Below are 19,780 nucleotides of genomic sequence, written 5' to 3' on the forward strand. Positions count from 1 at the left end.
ATATGTGATTGTTTCACATATTTTTAGAAGCTTTAATTGTTTTTACATATGTTCTTTTGTTGGTAATTGTTTTGCTACAGTTGTGCTTGCCACCCTCGGGTACTTTGGGAAGAAGGGCAGGATATAAATGTGATGAAGAAGTAAAATCATCATGAATGCACAATTGGAGGAGTCCTAAGCATCTGAAATCATAGTGCTTAGTTAGTACAACACAGTGCTAAGTCTAGCATGAACTGGAAAAGCACTGCATTCAAATTGGTATTTACAAATGCATTGGCTTTTACCCACTAGCACAACTTTTTAGACATTTGTGAAGTTTAACAGCCTGCCACTGAACCAATCTCAACAGGAATTCTCAAAGTCTCAATGAAATAAAAGGGTGAGAAGCCAGACAGGCACAAACTATAAGTAGTGTCTTCCAAGAACCTCTAAAAGTCCAAGGCTACCAACCATTCTGCATTCTCACTCCCAGAATGGAAGAGCAGATGGAGGGGAAACTGGTATCCCAGAGTTATTTGTTTAACAAGCACAGGAAAGCTGCCTGGCATACCACTGGGTGAAGTATTGACAATACTAGCAGGCAATGGTGCTTACTTCTGCTGCTGGTCTTTACCGGCTAAGATGGAGAGGGATGCAAACAGCAGCTCATCACCTTTATTCCTGGTCAATATCAATTGCAACCTGCGTGTGAAAACCCGACAAGGTAAGCCTCCCATACCCTGAAGCTGAGAGAGCTGTCTGTCTATAAGAAAAGGTGCCTGAAGAATACAAACCATGAAGTTTCCCAAATCATTTCAGGAACAAATAACTTCTCCATTCTGCTTTCCTGTACTCCTGCTACAGGAAATGGGAAGAGAATGTAACAATACCATGGAGACCTAGACACTTTTCCGGGAGTCAATGCCTTCCATACCAATCACTGTCCTCCCTGCAAGCCCTAGACACAGAGGTTGGGAAAGGAAAACTGAATAACGCAGAGAAATGGGGGCAAATGATCACTGCCCTGATAACGCTGCTATCTCCTACTCTCCAAGCCACAAATTCCTACTTGGGAGGGCCTCAAAATAACCTTGTTTCTCAAGAGCAGCAAAGTGACGTTTAGCAGAGGTAAGGAGAATGCATACAATGTTAGATTGATATTTTATTTTATTTTATTTTATTTTTAAAAAGGTCCTGGATTCACCTTTTATGACAGAATTCATCCAGACAAAAAACAGAATCATTTCTGGGCAGAGACAGTGTATGAGCTGTCAGGAAAAAAATATCAAGGGACAGTTTACAAAACAACTAATAACACAATTTCACATGTGCATGCATCATCTGAGAGAGTCTGGAATGCCTGCAGAGGCTTTTCTGCTCATTGTCAAAGCCATCAATGACTCATAAAACCTGCAGGATTTCTGCCAGGTCATTAGTTTCATTAGAAACCAACTAAGTTTGTTACTGGTATGAGCTTTCGTGTGCATGCACTTCTTCAGATATCAGATATCAGGTATCTGAAGAAGTGTGCATGCACACAAAAGCTCATACCGATAACAAACTTAGTTGGTCTCTAAGGTGCTACTGGAAGGAATTTTTTTGTTTGTTTGTTTCGACTACAGCAGATCAACACGGCTACCTACCTGTAATTAGTTTCACTGTTAGAATAGAAAGGGATGTGAAAATTGCATATGATTAAATCCCCCCCCCCACTTTTCCAAATAAATAATTTTTAGATAAAGCCTATTATATAATTCTGGGATTGCCCATAGTTGCAAAGGCACCTTTCAGTACTTCCCTTGGAATCACTACCGCATTCATTGTGAAGTGACAAGGGTGGTTCTCTTATCTCCCTTTGAGAAAAGCAAAAGGAGAAAAGATGAAAGAGCAATATTCTTTCCCACTTCCTCTTTCAGATCTATGTTCTTTTCAAGTCTCATACTGGCACCCTGAGTCTTGATGACAAGCCACAGTCACAACCACTCCTGACTAACGTGGGGCTCGAGCTCTGTGCTGAACTTAAAATTCCTTGCCAACTGCAAGTCCTGCTTCTGGCAATGACATGTTCCACTGGGGAACTCCCAAATGGAACCAACACACATGGGGCTTGCAAGTGATGCCAACTTAAGAGGCCCAAATCTAAGTCCTGCTTGCCAAGGAACTATTAAGAGTGTTCCAAATTGCTCATTTACAGCCATGGCTTTCCCTACCCCATGTCACATGGTATCAGTTGGGTGTGGCTTGAGAAAAATGATCTCACAAGCCAATTTGAGACCTAAGGGCATGGGAGCAAATCTGGCCTGCTGACTAGAGCTTCCCGAAGCCTGATTTAGGGCATTAGAAGACTTTCTAATTTTCCAATACTGTATACCCATATCTCTGACAAAAAACTGTATATTATCACAGGTTCACACCGGTATCAGTATTAAATTGCATAATAGAATCATGGAAGGGACCCCGATGATCATCTAGTTCAATCCCCTACAATGCAGGAATATACAGCTGTCCCATACGGGCACCAAACTTGCAACCTTGACATTATTAGCACCAGGCTCTAACCAACTGAGCTATCCTGGCTGACAATATTTAAATGCCAGACTAAATACTTCTCTTGTAACACATGGTCCTCTATTCACTTCTTCTTCTTATTTGGAGATCACTCGTAGCTGAGTAAGATTGTCTTCCATGAACACAGTCTTAACAGTGAGTCCGTAAGTGACTGTGGAGGCCAATTCTGGATCCACACGTCCTTCCACAGTGAGGACATAGGTTTTCAGACGGGAGTTGATCAAGGTGAGGGTTTGCCAAGCGTGCCTTCCTCTTAGCACGTTTCTCCCTTTCGTCCTGAGTTTAAGCTTCTTCAAAGTCCATGACACCTTTGGTAAAGGCTGTTCTCCAACTGGAGCGCTCGCAGTCCAGTGTTTCCCAGTTTCTGGTGTTTATACTATTTTTTTTAGATTTGCCTTGAGAGAGCCTCTTTTGTTGACCACCAGCATTGCGCTTTCCATTTTTAAGTTCAGAATAGAGTAGTTGCTTTGGAAGACGATAATCAGGCATCTGAACATGACCAGTCCTACGAAGTTGATGTTGAAGAATCATTGCTTTGACACTGGTGATCTTTGCTTATTCCAGCATTAGTTTGCCTGTCTTCCCAAGTGATATGTCTATGCACTATGGTATGCCAAAGGAAGTGTCTTGGCTGCACATGAGCACCCAAACAATTCAGATGAAGATTTTTTGTTTTTAAACGATGTTATCAATAGTATGTGTGATCAGTGGTTTTTTTTAATGTTCAATAAAAGAATCACTGGAGAGTACACCAATTTCTCAGCAGTTTATGGAGAAATTTGTCACCTCTCATTTGCACTGCCAAAATTACATTCAGGCAAATTCATGCATAACCCAGGTGATCTAGAAACCAATGGAAATCCTCTTGCATGTAGTCAGGTTCTCCATTACTGTAACAGCATATACAAGAACACGTTTATGGCAGTGCCTCAGTCCAACTATGTTATTAAAATGAGGTTCTCAATCTGGGGCTCCTACATCTCAGAAGAGGCCAAAGTAGCCTCTGTGGCATAAGGTGATTTCAGTTGTGGCTGCTGCTCCAGCTGCAGCATCTAGACAGATATAGCCTAGCCTAGCCACCGTAGCATTCACAACCAATATGTGCAATGGCCAAAGGCTCTTTCCTGAATCCCCCCTGCCCTCTACCCTCATGGAAAGCAAGGTCTGAGTAATCGTACCCCATTTGTGTCATTCCTTTGCTTGGCCTTGATATCCTTCTGATGTGGAACAAAAAAAAATTGTTCTCCCAGGCTTTTTAAAATTTTACTATAATCTGCTGTTTTAATCACTGGTCTTGCTGCTTTTTGTGTATGTTTCATATTGATTTTATTATGGCAGGCATCCCCAAATTCGGCCCTCCAGCTGTTTTGGGACTACAATTCCCATCATCCCTGACCACTGGTCCTGTTAGCTAGGGATGATGGGAGCTGTAGTCCCAAAACAGCTGGAGGGCCGAGTTTGGGGGTGCCTGTATTATGGTATTTTCTGTGGAACAGTTTGGCTGAAAGTCAACAAACAAATAACAACAACAATAATAAACAACATAAGCAATAAAATAAAAAGCCCAATTATGGTCACACTTTTACCAAATACGTATGAATTTGCTCCCAGACCAGTCCTATGCTTCTCCTATGTTTGCACTACTGCTTGCACAGCACTTCTGCTTCTAGGCTACGCTCCAATCTGATCAGTTGCTATCCTGCTCTACACTCAGAGTGTGTTCCTTTTGCACCATTATTGTGATAGGGGCAATTCTGGGAACAGGAAGAAGTAGTGGCATTCTAGGACCCAAACTCAATAGCATCATGTTACAATAGCCCATGCAAATTGCCCGTTGCCCTGCCCTGTTAATCTCTGCCAGGCAGCAGCCCAAGTTTGGATTAAGTCATAAATTTCTTACACAGATAAAGGAAGGAGGAACTTCTGTCTGCACAAGTGGAAATCTGCCTTGCACTAGGAAATAAGGTCAAAACCACTGTATCGGTTAATCCTTTTAATAAATTAAACAAACTGCATATAGAGTGTACAAATGCGCAGGATGCAGCCAGGAAGAAGTAGGATTTGCTTCTACTTAATAAGAGTAATTCCCCCTTCCAGAAACCTTCACCCAAGCCATGGAGATATGATGGCTGTCAACTATCACCTACTGCCAGAAAACCTTGACAGTATATAAAGCAATATGCAGGCACAAGCATTCAAGTGTCGTGCTACTGACTGACTAGCCTGAATTTTTTTTATAGTCTGAAAGCTGGGGATGGGAGGAGGATGGGAAGAGATTTTTAGAGGAAATGTCTCAAGCCCAGTCTCCCCAACTTGGTTCCTTTAAGCTAAGACAACTGCCAGTAATGGCTTATGAGCAGGTAGGAAAAGGGGCAACTGCTCCATTTGTGTTGTCAAAATCCCATTTCTCCACTTTAAGCTTCTGTAATATAGATACATATATATGTATATATGTATATGAACACTGATTTTCAACAGTAACACCACAAGTGTAACATAAAAAGAAAAAGAACAAGGGAAGTACATATTATTGGGCAGTCAGTTACCAAAAGTAACAGTAAGGTACGTACATAATAGGTTCTCTGATTAATTACTAGCAGTCCTTTCCATAGAGATACATGGGTTATAGGGGGTTTCCATAGAGATACACGGGTTATAGGGGGTTTCCATAGAGATACACGGGTTATAGGGGGTTGCAATAACTGCACGGGCTTATTGATGTGATCAATAAACTAAGAAGCACGTGCCTAAAATTTTCTCTCTCCACCTGTCCATTCATAACTCCCCTGTGTTGGGCCAAGCGTTCAGAAAGTGCTATTTCCCCCCATAAACGCGCATACCAGGATGAGCGCAAAGTTCAGACGGGTCTCCTGTTTCCCACCTGGCAGCAGCTGGGAGAAAAGCGACTTGCTAGGGGCTCCTTTGAAGCTGCACGGTGGCAGCCCTTAAGCGACAGGGGAAGCGGGGTGACCGGCGGCTGCACGAAAAACGCAGCCGAGGGAGGATTACGCACGCTTGGTAGCCACGGAATGCTTGACCGACCAGATGGGGAGGGAGGGAGCGAGGGAGGAAATATGGGGGAAAGCAACCAGACTGGAGCAAACTCCGTCTGAACACCCGGCCCTCCGCACTGGAAGCGCCTCCTTGCAAATTCAACTTTGTCACGCTGTATCTCTTGAGATTGTGAGCCTGAGGTGCGGGCGCTCCTGGCTTCCCTCACCCTCCCGGCTGGAGCAAAGGCACAGGCACCCCCACCCCTCGGTACTAATACTCAGGCTCTCCTTCCTCGCAGGAAACGCAGGCCCCGGCGTCCCCAGACGGTACCTTTCCGGCGGCTCTCGCTGGCTGCAGCCTGCGCTTCTCGCCGCGGCCCTCCAGGCGCCGCCGCCGCCGCTGAGCTGCCTGCGCACAGGCAAGGCAGAGTCCCCCTGGCGCCGGGCCGCCTCCTGCTCCAGCGACAGAGCCAGTTGGCTGAAGGCGTAGAGCAAGGAGCACAAGCCGCAGCCCAGGCACAGCAAGACCACCTGCACCAGCCGGCGGCTCATCCTCCGGCGGCCCCGGCTGCACCGCGCAGCAGCCGGGGCCTAACCGGGAGCGGGAGCGCCAGCGGCGGAGGAGGCAGCAACAAAAGCAACGCGGCGACCGCAGCAAGCAAGTCAGCCAAGGCGGCGGCGACGCCGCTGAGGTAGTAGCAGGAGAGCTGCCCCGAGAGGAGGAGGAGGAAGAAGAAGAAGGCGGAGGCGACGAGGCCCAGCTCTCAGGGCGGAGCCAGGCGGCGGGGAGGCGGCGAGGGGTGGGGTGAGAGGCGTGTTGTGGGCGCCTGGCGATGGTGGAGGCACGAGAGCGGCGGGAGGCCTGGCGGCGGCTGGGAGCGCTGCAGCGTCGAGCGAGGAAGGCGAAGGCGGGAGGCAGAAGTCGGTGGCCGCCCGTTTGCTAGGACAGAGCTCTCCAAACGGTGTGTCTTCACACGTTAGTGTGTCGGCTGCAGTGCGACAGGCGAACTAATATCAGTGTACTGGAAGAAGCAAAGATCACCAGTGTCGAAGCAATGATTCTTCTACATCAACTTTGTTGGACTGGTCCTGTTGTGCGGATGCCTGATGATCGTCTTCCAAAGCAACTACAGTACAGTGGTACCTCGGGTTAAGAACTTAATTCGTTCCAGAGGTCTGTTCTTAACCTGAAACTGTTCTGAACCTGAAGCACCACTTTAGCTAATGGGGCCTCCTGTTGCGCCGCTGCTGCACAATTTCTGCTCTCATCCTGAAGCAAAGTTCTTAACCCAAGGTACTATTTCTGGGTTAGCGGAGTCTGTAACCCAGAAATATGTATCAATAAGTGTATGTAAGTGTATGTAACCTGAGGTACCACTGTACTCCATTCCGAACTTAAAACTGGAAAGCATAATGCTGGTGGTCAACAAAAGAGGTTTAAAGGCCCCATTAGCTAAAGTGGTGCTTCAGGTTAAGAACAGATTCAGGTTAAGTATGGACCTCTGAAATGAATTAAGTATTTAACCTGAGGTACCACTGTACTTACAAAGCTATTCAGAGTTTTGTTTATGGGAATGTCAGAACACCAACCATCAAGTTGCAGGATATAAGTTATAAAATATATATTCTGAAAACATAGAATTTACACAACTAGTGTCAGATATAATGAAACTTAGAAATATTCACATTATAACGATAAAGCCCACTTTGGAAAGACTCGGGAGGGTGGCTGAACTTGTAGTTTGCCAACAGATTAGTCAATGCAGGCTTTGAAGATTATAGTCTCAGACAATTATTGATACATAACCTGCTTCTGTATTTCATCTTTATAGCAATCATTGCTGAAAAACCCAACTACCCTTATTGGCAGATGGTCATACAGGGAGTTGCTTTGAGTGACTATTACAGATTGCTTCTGAAGTGCAGGCACTGCCTTTCGTGTCTATGATTAAGAGTCAAGCTGCTTATAAAGCCCACAGCTCGCTTGTGAGTTGCAAGCCACAGGCTGGAAAAACAGTGCTCTTAAGTAGATAAATAGGTACCACTCTGGCAGGAAGGTAAACAGTGTTTCCGTGTGCTGCTCTGGTTCGCCAGAAGCAGCTTAGCCATGCTGGCCACATGATCGGGTAGCTGTACGCCGGCTCCCTTGGCCAGTAAAGCGAGATGAGCAGCGCAACCCCAGTCATCTGCGACTGGACCTAATGGTCAGAGGTCCCTTTAGCTTTACCTTAAGGTACCTCCAGCCCAAGTTCCTAGGAGGGGGGGAAATGATGGTACAAATGGAGCAGGCATACTATTACCGAACCCTGATATTTAAATAAACATATTTGCTGGAATATAAGAATCACCTAGCAATTACCTCTTGGAATGTGCCACAAAATAGTTTTGTTCCGGAAACATTTCTAAATCTGACCAGAGTTTTGCTTATTAAAAGGAAACACAGTTTAGTGGGTGAAATTGTTCCCTTTCCAGTAAATCCAGAATTGCATCATCATATCAGACTTTCATGGTGCAGCAATTAGTCAAAGGTATAATTATTGGGGAATTGCAAAACCGCTCTTTCCCCATGTCCTTACTCCACAGAAAATTAAATTGCTCACAAACACATTCGATAATTCTTTTTTAAAAAAAAAAATCTTTATATACTATACCGTATGCTAGGTGAACAGTGTTTCTTGTATCATCCATCAGAGCAGATATATTCTAGTTTTCCTTCCATTTCTCCAACATTGCAATTGTTTCTTCAAAAATAAGGGATTCACCATGGATGTGTAATCTGCTGCTGTCAGAAGTAGCAAGGATACGTTTGTGGGCTGTAATGGACTGCTGCTGAAGGATTTCCTGCCTGGTTAACTTGTATAAGGGTCATCTCAAATAAGCAAGCCTTTTTCTCTGATCTATTGATAATTAATATTCCAAGCTTTCCAGAGAAGGACAATCTTTCTATAGTGAAATAATGCCCCCCTCACCTAAATGAACACACATATTCCCTTCGTCTTTTATAAGCAGAATTTTTCAGATATATTGTCCAGTGGCCAACTATCATTCTCTTGGTTACCAAACTTTCAACAGTGAAAAACACAAGAAGTTAAAATGAGCATATATATACTTCACTAAACAATTATGGAATTAATGAACCTTACATGTTGTTTCCAATTGATGGGTGGAGTATTTGGCTTATATTGGTGTTGTTGGCATCCTTCTGTCTCAGGAGACAATGCAGTGTGCCTCCAGGGGTGAAGTCAAACAGCTGGAGAATCACAGCACCTGCTGTGGCTGCAGATTCCCAGAACTCGTAACTGCTGACTCCTGCATTGTTTTTGCTGCGTTAGCAGCACTTAAGTGACCTCTTCGCCTCTTCAAACACTAGCCATTGGATGCAGAATTTTCCCCCGTTTTGTAATACTTGCTTGCAAACTGCTTAAAAGTGACACCTTAACCATGCAATTAATGGAGGTTTATTTAGAATGTATTCTGTAACATTTCAACTTGGTTGGTAACAGTATTTCGTATGCATCAGTATATCTAAGCAGCATGTTACTGAACCACACTCCTCCAAATTTCTCAGAGTAATAGTGGGTTCCACCTGATTTTATATTATTTTAACTGTTGTGCTTCTTTAAAACATCCATGCCAACATTAGCTCCACAGTCTGTAAAAAGGATAAAACAATACAGCAAAGGTCTCTTAAATGTACTTATTTTTAAGAATTATGGCATTACTCATTTTATTACTCTTCTGAAACGTTGGCTATGAAATGCCTTTTTTTAAAATAGTATTTTTCTCTTCTTGCTTAAAACATGAATTACAATCTCCTTACTGCTTCTATTTCATCATAATTTGTCTTTTAAGGTTGACAACTGGATGATATCCCACAGCACGAGTTAAGCAAATGTGTTATACAAATACTAATTGGCTCTAATAGAAGGGGCCCTGAGGAAATAATGTGTTTATGATCACTTTCAAATGTCGTAACACCCATGAAGTTGCTCAGGTAAGATTCATGATTAAGGAGTGGGGTGGAAAAGGAAATTTCTGAAATTATGGAATACCTACGATAGAGGATATGATCACATCAAAAGGCCATAAACTCAATCCCCAGCAACTCCAGGTAGGGCCGATATACCTGAAACCCTGGAAAGCCACTGCTAGCCATTGTTGACAATTGTTGAGCTAGCAGGACTAAGGCAGCTTCCTACATCTGTGTGCCTATAGAAAATGTAATCTTAATAACTGAATATGCCAATTACTGTTTCACCAGCAAAGAATGTATATTTTGTTTAAACTAGAATTTTTTCAAACACTTAAGTAGCTATCATACTACTTATTTTACCTTTTACCATGAACATTATCTAACACAATTTATTTATATATACAGTCTTCCTTGGATGGATTCCGTTCGACTTCCAAAACATTCAAAAACCAAATCGCAGCTTCTGATTGACTGAAGGAAGCTCCTACAGCCAATCAGAAGCTGCGGAAGCCCCATTGGACATTTGGGTTCCAGAAGAACGTTTGCTAATTGGAACAATCACTTCTGGGTTTGGGAGCCAAAACGTTCGAGTTCCAGGGCGTTTGAAAACCAAGGTACGACTGTATAAAAAAAAAACACCTTTGCCAATATTTAGGAGGAATTGAATTGTTTACATTGCTCCCACATTAAAAAACCCAATATTTTTTACCTGTACTTTAAAGCCATTAAAACCCAAGCAGAGAATGCCTATTTCATAGCACAGTATTTTAACCAACAGTCCATGTCAGCAGTAGTCCATTTGAAAACAACAACCTGTTATTAAAATTAGATTTTAAGACAGCAACACCAAGAAATGAGTTATGCAAGTTTTAGATATCACATCAGACTTTCATTTTATGCAACTAACTATATTTCACAACTAACATTGTACAAAATAGATAGTACCATTGTGCCTGTAGAAGTACTGCAGTTAAAAACAGAAATAAAATACAATACTACAAGAAACCAGCAAACATCACAATTGTCAGGGGCTACAAAATTCCATTGTTCTAGCTGAAATGATATTAAGCATACGTATTTAATATTTTGGGGTTAGATTTACTACCAAAGATCCCATCTAATTTTTCACATTGGTTCACAAAATAAATATTTTCAATTAATGATGGTTTCCCCTGTAACAATACTCCAATGGATTTTGTACCAAATCTGATCCAACAACAATAAAAACGCTAACAACCTAATCCTATGTATATCTTCTCAGAAGTAACTTCCACTGAGCTGAAATGGGCTTACTCCCAGCTAAGTGTGCACAGGATTACATCTTAAAATATGCCAGACATCCTCTTGTAACTTTGTTCTTCCAGGACACTTACTGCTGTAAGCCCCAAAGTAAAGCAATATATGGGGTGGGAGTTTTTGCTGTTGAATCAGTCTATTAAGCTTTTGCAGATGCAGAGCCCTGAGCACATGTTTGGAGAGGTACAAGCTAGGATGTTTTCACAACTGATGCCAAAACACCTTCACCTTTGTAAAGTGCAATTCTAAGTATGTTTACTCCAAAGTAAATTCCACTCAATCTAATGGTCCTTACTCCTTAATAAGTGTGTTTAGGACTACAGTCTCAGATAAGTATAAATGCTCAAGATTGTGCTCATGGGTTTTAATCCTATAAATACTTACCTGGGAGTAAGTCCCATTGAATTCAGTGGGACATGTCTAAGTTGACATGCACAGGAGCCCACTGTCAATTTATAATGCATCACTTCCAAATAGTTAGTACGCCATACAAGTGGGAAAGAATCAGAATGTACATTGTCATCAGTGGATGTCCATTTGATGGGCAAAGTCATGAATAAAAACACCCTTAGAATTACAAACCATGTCCCCTCCCATTCTACAGTTCTAATGCAAGAATTATTAATTAATTTGTGCACCAAAACACTTAACTGATTGTAAACAAAATGGCAAAACCTATACTCATAAAAATATTTTATTGGAAAGTTTACATAATACCGACTGGGACTGTAAATCTTGTTCTGTATCTATATATTGCTAAATGCATAAATGTTCACAACTATGTCAAAAACAAAGAACTGCATTTTTCCTATGATTTGCTCTATAATATTTAATAAAGGATTTTTGTTTTTCAAAGCAAAAGGCTGATATAGGAACAAATGTTATATATACACACTACTTGCTTATTTATTCACTCTGGTGCAACATTTAATATCACTGGCTTGGATCCAAAAGGCTGCACAGGGAGTATCCACACACATACACAGAATGGCTTCCAAGGCTTACCACCTTTCATCTACAGTCCCCTGCACCACCCACTCCCAAGGCTCCAAAGAACTTTGGGAAAGGGATCCATTGCAGTGCAATGAGCTATGGCTGGAGAAGAAAATGGAAACTGCAAGCCTGCATTAAAACTCTTCTATAAACTTAAGGCTGCAATCTTATATGCACTATCTGGAAGTAAGTCTCACTGAACTCATTGGGATTTACTTCTGAGTAGACATGTACAGGATTGCAATGTAAAAGCCTCTTTGGATCCCAGCCTCTAGCTGAACTGATATATCACTATAACACTGAGCAAGTCTGGGAGAAGGAAAGAATAAGCCAAATGAGAACATTATCACGTTTTGGATGTATCAACAGCAGTTAAATATTAAAATCTAGATTTAAAAAGAAAAGAAAACAGAAAATGCCTAATAATTTGAGAACAAATTTCTGTTCAATAACATAGAATACCAGTGTATAAGGACAAGGTAGTACTATACTTGAGTTATAAAGCTAAATAATTAATGCTTGTAACAGATTTACTTATTTTTCCCTTGTAAACATTACAATAAATGTTCTAAATGTGTGAGGAAAATATTGGAGAAGCCAGCAACATAATTCAGTAACAGTAATCTAGTAAAATGTGTCAGACATTGGCAAAAATTCATACAAATGTTTTTTTTTTATTTAATAACATTTTTCCTATTCAACCACACCAAGTACCAGCAGGTGTTTTAAAGATAATCATTACGAAAAGTCTTTTGCAGCAATAGTTGATTAAGTTGATCTTTGACTTGCATACATATAACTATGTTTCACAATTCTCAAATAATACATATTTAGGCAGCTTGAACTATGTTATAAAAAAATTCAATTCAGTACATGCCAATAGTATAGAATCCAAGAGTTGTGTTAGAATTCACTAAACTAAAGGTGAAAATGGACTTACCAGTAACACTGCATCAAGAACATTCAAACCACATTTTCATGGCACCTTTGTATATGAAGATTAAAAAGTCATCTGAAAAGGTTTTGTAGATTGCAATGAAATTTAATTTCACTGCTGCACTTGTTTTGTATAAAACTGCATAAATCATATTTGAGTAAACATACAAATCGTGCACTGTGGATAACAAGTCATGAAAATGTGGTAACTGTTGGCAGAAGTTGTGTACATTTGCAAGTTTGGAGAGGAAAGACTAAAGAAACTGGAGTAAATAAACTTTAATGAGATTCTCCATTCAGTGATGAGGCTTCTCCTCTCGGTGAAGACGACCTGGACATTCCTCTCTCTGTATTGTCAGAACTAGAACCGCTCTGGCTGTGCTGATCTGCAGAAGCTGCACTGGAAGCAGGTGGTGACTTTGTTTTTTCCTTAAAGTCTGTAATAATGACTGTCAGATCACCAACAGTAACTTCCAAGTGTTGGGCGCTACTTCGATCCACATTTTTCAACCTGGGCCTAGAGTAATATAAATAATCAAGGAGGTCATTCAGAAATCATCTGAATCTCTTATGTTAAGGTTATATTTGAAGCCCAAGCATATGTAAGAAGCTGCCATATTCTGAATCGTATCATTGGTCTACTCTAGGATGACATTTTTTAAACTTAATCTGACAGCAGTTCTCCAAGATAATAGATGGTTTTTCCCAACACAGTTCCCAGAGACCTTGGATTGTATCCAACACTGAACAAGTGGCATTCCACTTGCTCAGTGGGACTTCCCTTTCCTTTCCCCGTATTCCCCCAAAGTCTATTCCAGAGGGTTCCCCAAAATCCTCTATGGATTTAAAGGACCAACACCCACACTTCATATAGGTGCTGTATGCTCCCTTTGGCAAGCTCCAGAGAAGAGTCTGGCCACTGCATTCTGGACCAGCTGAGGTTCCATGGAACTCATCAAAGTCAGCTTACATAGAGTGTATTACTGTGCTTCAAATGAGTTATGGCAACACCATAGTGGCAAAATCCTCATTGTGTAGGAAATTTTGAAGCCAGTACATTATGTCTAGCTGGAAAAGAATGCTCCTCTCTACTATCACAACCTGCAATTCAAGCTACAGCAATTGGGGGAGTGCAATCCTGTTCCCAACAAGCTGCACACCTATTCTCAGATCAATGTCTCATCTGGATGGAGTTTCATTCCCTTCATATGACCTCTCTTGGTGGCCTCAGATAGACAGAGAAGGGGTGATAAGATGGGCTAATTTCAAATTCTAATTAAATAGTAATGGTGTCTATCATAATGGTTACTTTTATGGAAGATAATGTGGGCAGCAGAAATTTATAGCCCAACACATGGGGATGGGGTGGTTTCATAGTTGGGAGTAATTGTTCAACCATGTTTAATCAACTGGCAAAGCTGCCCTATATTATAAGACAATTGACCCTGGTTATATTACATATATAACAACCATCTGACTGTATTAGCATATACTAATAAATATAGTTTAGATTCTGTAAAAATATACAGGTTTCTGCTGCCAGTAGAAATTCATTCCACCATCTGAACCTTTCTAAAGTGCACAAGTGCAGTGTGCATATAGTTTGTCCAATTTTCAGACACTTTATTGACTGACTGCAAATTTCCTTTTCTCAATCTGAGGCCAATTAAAATGTGTAAAAGGTGAAATCTCTGAATTTTGTTCCCTTTCTATCTTACTTTCCACTTTGCTGAAATGCTTCTCACTATTAAAAGACAGACTTTCATGACCAGAATTTTGAGAGGAGGTAAAAATGCTGGTACCAGATTTTTCTAGAAATCAGGCTATATAATAATTATTATTATTTATTAAATTTATATCCTGGTCTTCATCTGAAGATCTCAGGTGCCATTTTAAAAAATATAGATACATGAACGATGTGCTCAGCAACATATGAACATAGATACAGGTATATATTAGGCCCTTTCTGAAGATATACACTTTCCTGTGGTTTGATTCAATCTAACAGCGGAGTACGTAAACATTGCAACTATGTGGGTAGGGATCATTGTGTGACTCTTTACCCTTTTCTAAGAATTTTGCAGAGATTATCTCATTTTGTTCTCTAAGTAACAGAAAAAGTACCAAAGTTTACCTTGTTTTCTTGTGACTGTTCTTTTTGCTAGTCGTTTCCTTTTCACTTTTTTCTTTTTCTACTTTGTCTTTTTTCTCTTTCTTTGATTGTGTAGGAGGCACAAATTGCTGCGTAACCTGTTGTGCAACCAGTTGAGAGACAGGTCGAGGTTTCCTGTGTGTAAATGGATGAGAGAAATTAAACTCCCTGGCATCAGTAAATGCAGTAAATTTCTGCACGAAAATATTTTTTTTGTAAATTGATCACAGTTAACAATACACCCATTCCACACAGAACCCTATTTAGATTTGTGAATGTAGGCTTCATTTTCTAAAGAACAACTAAATACACTTTGAAGTTCTTGAAACAGTGAAGCCTCTCCTCCCCAACAACTTCCACTGGCACAAAAGTATTTTTAGTCTAACTAGACTAAAATATAATGCACATAGGAAGAAAGGAAGATGTGTTGTATCAGTCAGACCATGATTTAGCTCTGCATTTTCAAGACAGGATACAGCTCTCTAGAGGTTTCAGGCATGAGCCGTTTCCAGCCCTATCCAAACAAAAAACAAAAAAACCCAGGGATTGAATCAGGGACCCTTTGCATTTGAAGCATGTATTCTATCCACTGAGCTATGGCCCTTTCCCAAGTCCCAGGAAAATTCCTAAAAAGAAAATATTATCCCATCAGTGACCTTAAGATTTTTATTGAAGGGTATCCAGTTGCGAAACTCTAAGGCTTTTTTGATAAAACCTCTGTGCGCTAAAGTGGATATGGCAACTTCACAATCTCATGCACACACACGGGATACATGCACACACAGCTCCCTTCTACAGCTGATCCATGCAGATAAGATAAGGATGGGTTTTCCATCAAATGGCTGACTGATGACTAGATAGGGGATAGTCTGCATGCCTGCTGGGCAGAAAGATCTTAGACTTCTCCACCCACTTCTATGGCGGTGTCTACTACTGTGTCTACTACTATTAGATTTACCTGGAAATTATTTTTATTTCAATATGTAAAAATATTTGCAGAAATGACAACTCAGTAACATTCAGGTACAGCAAGCTGTGAACACACTAATTTTAAAATTCCTAAGGAACCATGTATGACATACATACATCCTAGAAACAATCATCTGAAAATTGTTAATGACAACTTTTAAACTGCTCAAATTGACTGGTATTTTATCCATATCAGTTGTACTTATTTATTAACTGCAATTATATAGCTACCATATAACAGGTGTTCTTTGGGCAGCTCACAAACAAATAAGTAATATAAAACTATAGGGTTGTATAAACTGAGTGCTACTCAAAATAGCTGAACTGAAACCAGTAGTTTGCATCCAATGGTGTTGCTCAACTGACAGTAAAGTTTTCATGGAGGGATGAGGATGGAAAGCATTTTCAGCAACGCCGCTTCCCACTGCACTCCCCTCCTGCCCTAGCCTTCTCTAAATCTGTTCCAGAAAGTTAGGAGACCCTTCAGAGCAGAGTAAGAGAAGACAGAAGGCTGCAGAGAATTTCTGAAAATCGCATGCATTGGTAAGAGCTTAAATGCCAGCTGACAACACCTTTCATACAACACTAAGGATTTTAGTTTGTCATTTCCACTGATTTCAATACAACCTATCACAGGTTTATTTTAAAAGACAACTCAAATGATACGTCTTACATATTTTTTGGAAATTCAATTTTTTACATAAAATTTCATTGAATTAAAAAAGCAAACTACAAAAAGTTGCCGAAGTATTTCTTAGAAACTAGTCATTTAAGCTTACTTAACGCGGGTGGCACTGTGGTCTAAACCACTGAGCCTCTTGGGCTTGCCGATCGGAAGGTCGGCGGTTCGAATCCCCGCAACGGAGTGAGCTCCCGTTGCTCTGTCTCAGCTCCTGCCAACCTAGTAGTTCGAAAGCAAGATAAATAGGTACTGCTGTGGCAGGAAGGTAAATGGTGTTTCCATACACTCTGGTTTCTGTCACAGTGTTCCGTTGTGCCAGAAGTGGTTTAGTCATGCTGGCCACATGACACGGAAAGCTGTCTGTGGACAAACACCAGCTCCCTCGTCCTGAAAGCGAGATGAGCGCCGCAACCCCATAGTCGCCTTTGACTGAACTTAACCGTCCAGGGGTCTTTTACCTTTTACTTAACACAGATTCTCTAACCAACAAAACTGAAGTAAAGAGTATTCTAATTTGTAGGTTCACACTTTTAGGCAAACAGTGATAAATTCATTCATGCCCTGGACAAGATAATGCAATTGGCAAATTTAAAAAATAAAATAAAATCATCATTGAGGCCGTGAAGACTGCCCCAATCCTAAACAAGCAAACTAGCATGTTTGCTTGGAAAACCAGAGGAACATTGTTGCAATCCCAGCAAAATATAATTTTTCTCAACATTAGTGTAAAATTTAGGTTCATCCTATCTAAATAATGTATGTATTGCCACAGCATGAATTAAGATTGGGCTATGGCTTTCCTGTAAAGGAGAAAGTAAAGAATAAAACATTATCTAGCAAATTAAAAGACTTCAAACAATATGCATATATAAAAGGAATACTTATCACAAATGTACAATAGTAATGTATTCTAAATAGCAACATAAAAAACTGTATGTGCTCAAATGTTTTATTAAATATCTAAAAGGATGATGGGATAAACTACTAATAACTGAATGATAGCAAAATAGTCCTTGTGAACAATATTTGTATTACACCTCTCTTTACCTATCTTATTCAAAAACAAAGAAGCAAAATTTTGGCAAAATTACTGTGTTAATGTGGAGCATGGAAAGAGCATGGAAAGAAGCATGGAGCATGGAAAGAAGTTCTTAGGGTTAAGATCCATTTTTTTATATAATATTTTTTATTAATTTTCACAATTAAACATTATCATTGCACAAATATAAAGAGAAAATAAACCAAAAAAGGAAGATAATAAAAGACAGAAAAAAGGGAAATAAAACATTTTCACACCGTAATAAATTCAAATTTTGGGATTACTTAGATCCCTCAACTTCCCCCCACTCCCTCCCCTGGTTCTTTTGTATTATCTTAATCTAAACATGTCAATAATTTTCTTATCTTTAATAGTTTCCAAATTTAAACATTCTCCTTAATATTACAAGTATTTTTTTAAAAAACCTGCTACTGTATTAACTTCCTTACAATGCTTTTGTAAATATGCAATAAACATTTTCCATTCTTTTTTATATTTGTTGTCGTCTTGATATCTAAGTCTTCCAGTTAATTTAGCCATTTTGGCATATTCCATTTATTTAAGTTGCCAATCTTCTTTAGTAGGGACTTGATCTTCTTTCCAGTGTTGGGCTAACAATATCCGTGGAACCGTTGTTGCATACATGAACAAATTATTGTATTCTTTCGGTATATTCATTCCTGTAATACCTATTAAAAATTCTTCTGGTTTTTTAACAAAAGTTATTTTAAACATTTTTTCAATTCATTGTAAATCATCAATATAAAAGGTTTTGGGGAAATGATTTACAGGGTTAAGATCAATTTAAAGCGAAAATTGAACACAAGTTTAATTTTCTAAACAATGGAATACAAACTGAATCTATTAATAGAGCATAAGATGTTACTGCTAAGTGACCCTTGCAAAAAAAAAATAAAAAAGCCCTTCCACCCTCAAATTAATTCGCATGAAGAACCACAATCACCCACTATTCTTCTGCAAGCTCCAATAATTAATAACTATTTGGAAAAAATCTGAGGCTAGAAAATTCATATGCGATCAAAAGAGATTGTCAATTCATTAAATACACCAGGCATAAACGAATACAGTAATGGTAATATTATGGAGGTAACAGGTCACATGTCATCCCTGGGCAAGATCCACTGAAGTGAATAGCATAGGGCTTGTAAGTATTCCTTGCTAGACTACACCTTGTATCTACTGACATTTAATTAAAGTTGATTCTGCATATGACTGTAACTAATAAACATCAGACTTCCTCACCCATGAGACTGGACCTTTATTACTGATTTTTTTCCAAATTTAGTTTTAATGATACTGATTTTTATGTTGTATCTGTTTTTATTATACTGCTTCATTGCTGTATGTTCTATTTTTGTAATCTACTTACGAGTTTAGAGATGGTTTTACATAAGGCTATAAACCTGTAGTCTGAAGGCTTAAACTCACATATCTAAACAGGGCTAAATATATGTAACTGTCTATTGGATCCCAGCCTAAAATTACTCAAGTACTGTATGGATTGTATTCCTTGGTGATGGTAAGGATTCCATCAGCAGAATGGAGAAGGGTGCAATTCTCAGCAATCCCCCTTACCACTTTCTGCTCTGTCCCCCACCCTCTGCAGAAAACTTAGGGGTCTACAAGCTGCAAGTGAAAATAGCTGAAAATTGCTTCTCTATTAAACTGATTGAAACCTTGCCACCAGCCGAGTGACAGCATAAGATAAAACATTTTATTTCAATTTCTATGGAAAAGCCAGTTCTAATTTCTGAAAGCCGCTTTGCCATTTATCTATTTATTTGTTTTTGGCACTATGTAGACTACTTTCTGATATTTTTATTGGCATGCTAAAAATTGCTATATGTCAGTTCTTAGCCAAACATGTGGGACTAAGTTCATTTCATTAGTCGTAAGGAAACTTAATTATACAGTGGTACCTCAGGTTACATATGCTTCAGGTTACAGACTCCACTAACCCAGAAATAGTGCTTCAGGTTAAGAACTTTGCTTCAGGATGAGAACAGAAATCATGCTCCTGCGGCGCGGCGGCAGCAGGAGGCCCCACAAGCTAAAGTGGTGCTTCAGGTTAAGAACAGTTTTAGGTTAAGAACGGACCTCTGGAACGAATTACGGTAAGTACTTAACCTGAGGTACCACTGTATTTAAAGATTATAAGAATCATTATTATTGAAATTAG

General features: G+C 39.9%; 2 protein-coding genes across 4 annotated transcripts in view; both read right to left on the reverse strand.

Moving 5' to 3' along the window:
• The window catches only part of GXYLT1 (glucoside xylosyltransferase 1), a 32,343-nt gene extending 26,125 nt beyond the window's left edge, over window positions 1–6,218 (reverse strand). For both annotated transcript variants that reach the window (XM_053405243.1, XM_053405242.1), the window contains exon 1: window positions 5,872–6,218. In XM_053405243.1, the coding sequence (XP_053261218.1) occupies window positions 5,872–6,092 (221 nt within the window). In that variant the 5' untranslated portion in view covers window positions 6,093–6,218. The remainder of the gene's footprint in view (window positions 1–5,871) is intronic.
• Window positions 6,219–11,487: 5,269 nt separating this feature from the next.
• Window positions 11,488–19,780, reverse strand: part of YAF2 (YY1 associated factor 2) — a 31,222-nt gene continuing 22,929 nt past the window's right edge. For both annotated transcript variants that reach the window (XM_053406280.1, XM_053406279.1), the window contains exons 3-4: window positions 14,873–15,025; window positions 11,488–13,255 (exon numbers count right to left, since the gene is read on the reverse strand). In XM_053406280.1, the coding sequence (XP_053262255.1) occupies window positions 13,018–13,255; window positions 14,873–15,025 (391 nt within the window). In that variant the 3' untranslated portion in view covers window positions 11,488–13,017. The remainder of the gene's footprint in view (window positions 13,256–14,872; window positions 15,026–19,780) is intronic.

This window comes from Podarcis raffonei, chromosome 10, assembly GCF_027172205.1.
Source record: "Podarcis raffonei isolate rPodRaf1 chromosome 10, rPodRaf1.pri, whole genome shotgun sequence".
Lineage (NCBI taxonomy): Eukaryota > Metazoa > Chordata > Lepidosauria > Squamata > Lacertidae > Podarcis > Podarcis raffonei.